The following is a 1875-nucleotide window of genomic DNA, read 5'->3' as shown; positions in this document are numbered from 1 at the left end:
TCATTGCATACCTATCCCCCCAACGCAACGAGGATGTCGACGACGAAGGATGGGACATTCGTTTGCGTCCGCCGAGTCGTTTCTCGGAAACAAATAGTAACGATATTCGACCGTAGGCATATATATACGTACTCCGCTTTATCGCGCGTAATAATTTTATGACGGGACATCTCTGTTACGTCTTTTTTGAGAAGCGGCCGCGACGGTGTGCAAATCGCAGTTCCATGAGTATCGAAAATTGATAAAAATCCAATCGATCACTCAAGTCGTATATTGCCAGTGTTATTATACGTTAGAGCTCCGTACATCAGGAGCTTGCTGGTTTGTTTACTTACTGTATTTCCAACTGTCTTTTGAGCGCTCGACGTTGTTCCAACGTAAGACATGCCAGACGCTTCGTCTGGCTCTGGACGCCAGAGTAATAAGCGCCTAAAGAAAGGAATCTCAGACCCTGAGCCTCCACCTGGGTCTCTTTTACTCTCAAAGGATGACGTGAATTGCATGCTCTCGGAGGTCGAGAAGCATAGAGCTGACCTATTGCACCTGTTATCGAATGAAAAAGATGCGAATTGCAAGAAGAAACTCAGGGAAGCGCTTAACGCCTACGCTGACATCATGATTAAGCTCTGCAGTGCCTACCTGTGTCGCATTACGGCTGATGAAGTGGCCAGTGCCTCCAAAAAGGTCATAGAGGATGCGAGTGCTAAACTCGAGCATACCTGCACTGCCTTGAACTCTGCCTGCACTGCGCTGAACTCTGCAGCCTCTGGGCTCGGCGCTCAGCGGGCCTCAACTTACGCTGGTGCTGTTGCTGATCATCGCGATAGACGTAGTGCAGCCGGGCGCGTGTCGCTCACCACAGGAAAATCTTTTAACGTGCCAAAGCGGGAGAGAATTATCATTGGACCTACCGACAGTGCCAAAAATCGATACACGTCGTCAAGTGTAACCAAGGACGCCTTGGTAAAATGTATTGATCCGTCCAGACTCAAAATTGGTGTTAGTCGTCTTCGTTACGGTCCGTTGAATTCGGTGATCATTGAGGGGGACTGCCTCAGCGCTGAAAAATTCTCTGGGTGCACGGGCTTGTCTGATGCCGGACTTGAGATCAAGCGCGATGCAAAGCTTATGCCACGCGTCGTCGTTCACGACATACCTGTCGATTATACGAGCGATAGTATCTGCGAATCAATCGCTGCCCAAAATCTACCCGAGGCAACGTCCGCAGATTTGAAAATGGTCTACCTGTACCCGGCTGGTACGAAAAAACACCGATCCTGCATAATAGAACTCAAGCCTGAGTTCAGAGCTATCCTCATGAATCGGAAACGCGTAAACATTGGCTGGATGTCTTGTCGCATTGATGACCATATTAACGTCTTACAATGCTTTAAATGCAACGGATTTAATCACACCAAGGATAATTGTGAAGAAACTGCTCCAACGTGTGGTAAATGTGCAGGCACTCATCTGTCCAGTGAGTGCACCGAGTCGTCTGTGCTGCACTGCATTAATTGCGAAAAGGCTGGCTCCACCAATGTCGAACATGCTGCCACGGACAAGTCGAAATGCCCAATACTCAGGAAAAAAGTTGAGCACAGGATCTCGCAGATCGACTATGGCGAACTTTAACTGTGATCTATCGTCTGCGATGCTCTGTATGGGTCACATCAATGCGCAGTCTCTTTACCCGCATATGGAGGATGTGCGCGATCTCGTCACCCGGCATCGTTTGCATGTGCTGGCGGTGAGTGAGTCGTGGCTCAAGCCTTGGAGGCCCTCGTGCTCTGTATCCATAGACGGCTACAACCTTCTTAGAAAAGACAGGGTCGGAAGGCGCTCGGGCGGTGTCGCGCTATATGTGCACAGGTCTAT

At 49.4% G+C, this 1875-nt stretch overlaps 1 protein-coding gene across 1 annotated transcript; it reads left to right on the top strand.

Moving 5' to 3' along the window:
• Positions 1–384: 384 nt before the first annotated feature.
• LOC106653938 lies at positions 385–1632 on the top strand. The gene has a single exon (XM_014373604.2). The coding sequence runs from the start codon at positions 385–387 to the stop codon at positions 1630–1632; it is 1248 nt and encodes a 415-aa protein (XP_014229090.1).
• Positions 1633–1875: the final 243 nt, after the last annotated feature.

This window comes from Trichogramma pretiosum, unplaced genomic scaffold, assembly GCF_000599845.2.
Source record: "Trichogramma pretiosum strain Unisexual culture from Peru unplaced genomic scaffold, Tpre_2.0 scaffold271, whole genome shotgun sequence".
NCBI lineage: Eukaryota > Metazoa > Arthropoda > Insecta > Hymenoptera > Trichogrammatidae > Trichogramma > Trichogramma pretiosum.
The sequence above is the reverse complement of the archived record's forward strand: the minus strand, read 5'-3'. Positions and strand labels throughout refer to the sequence as shown.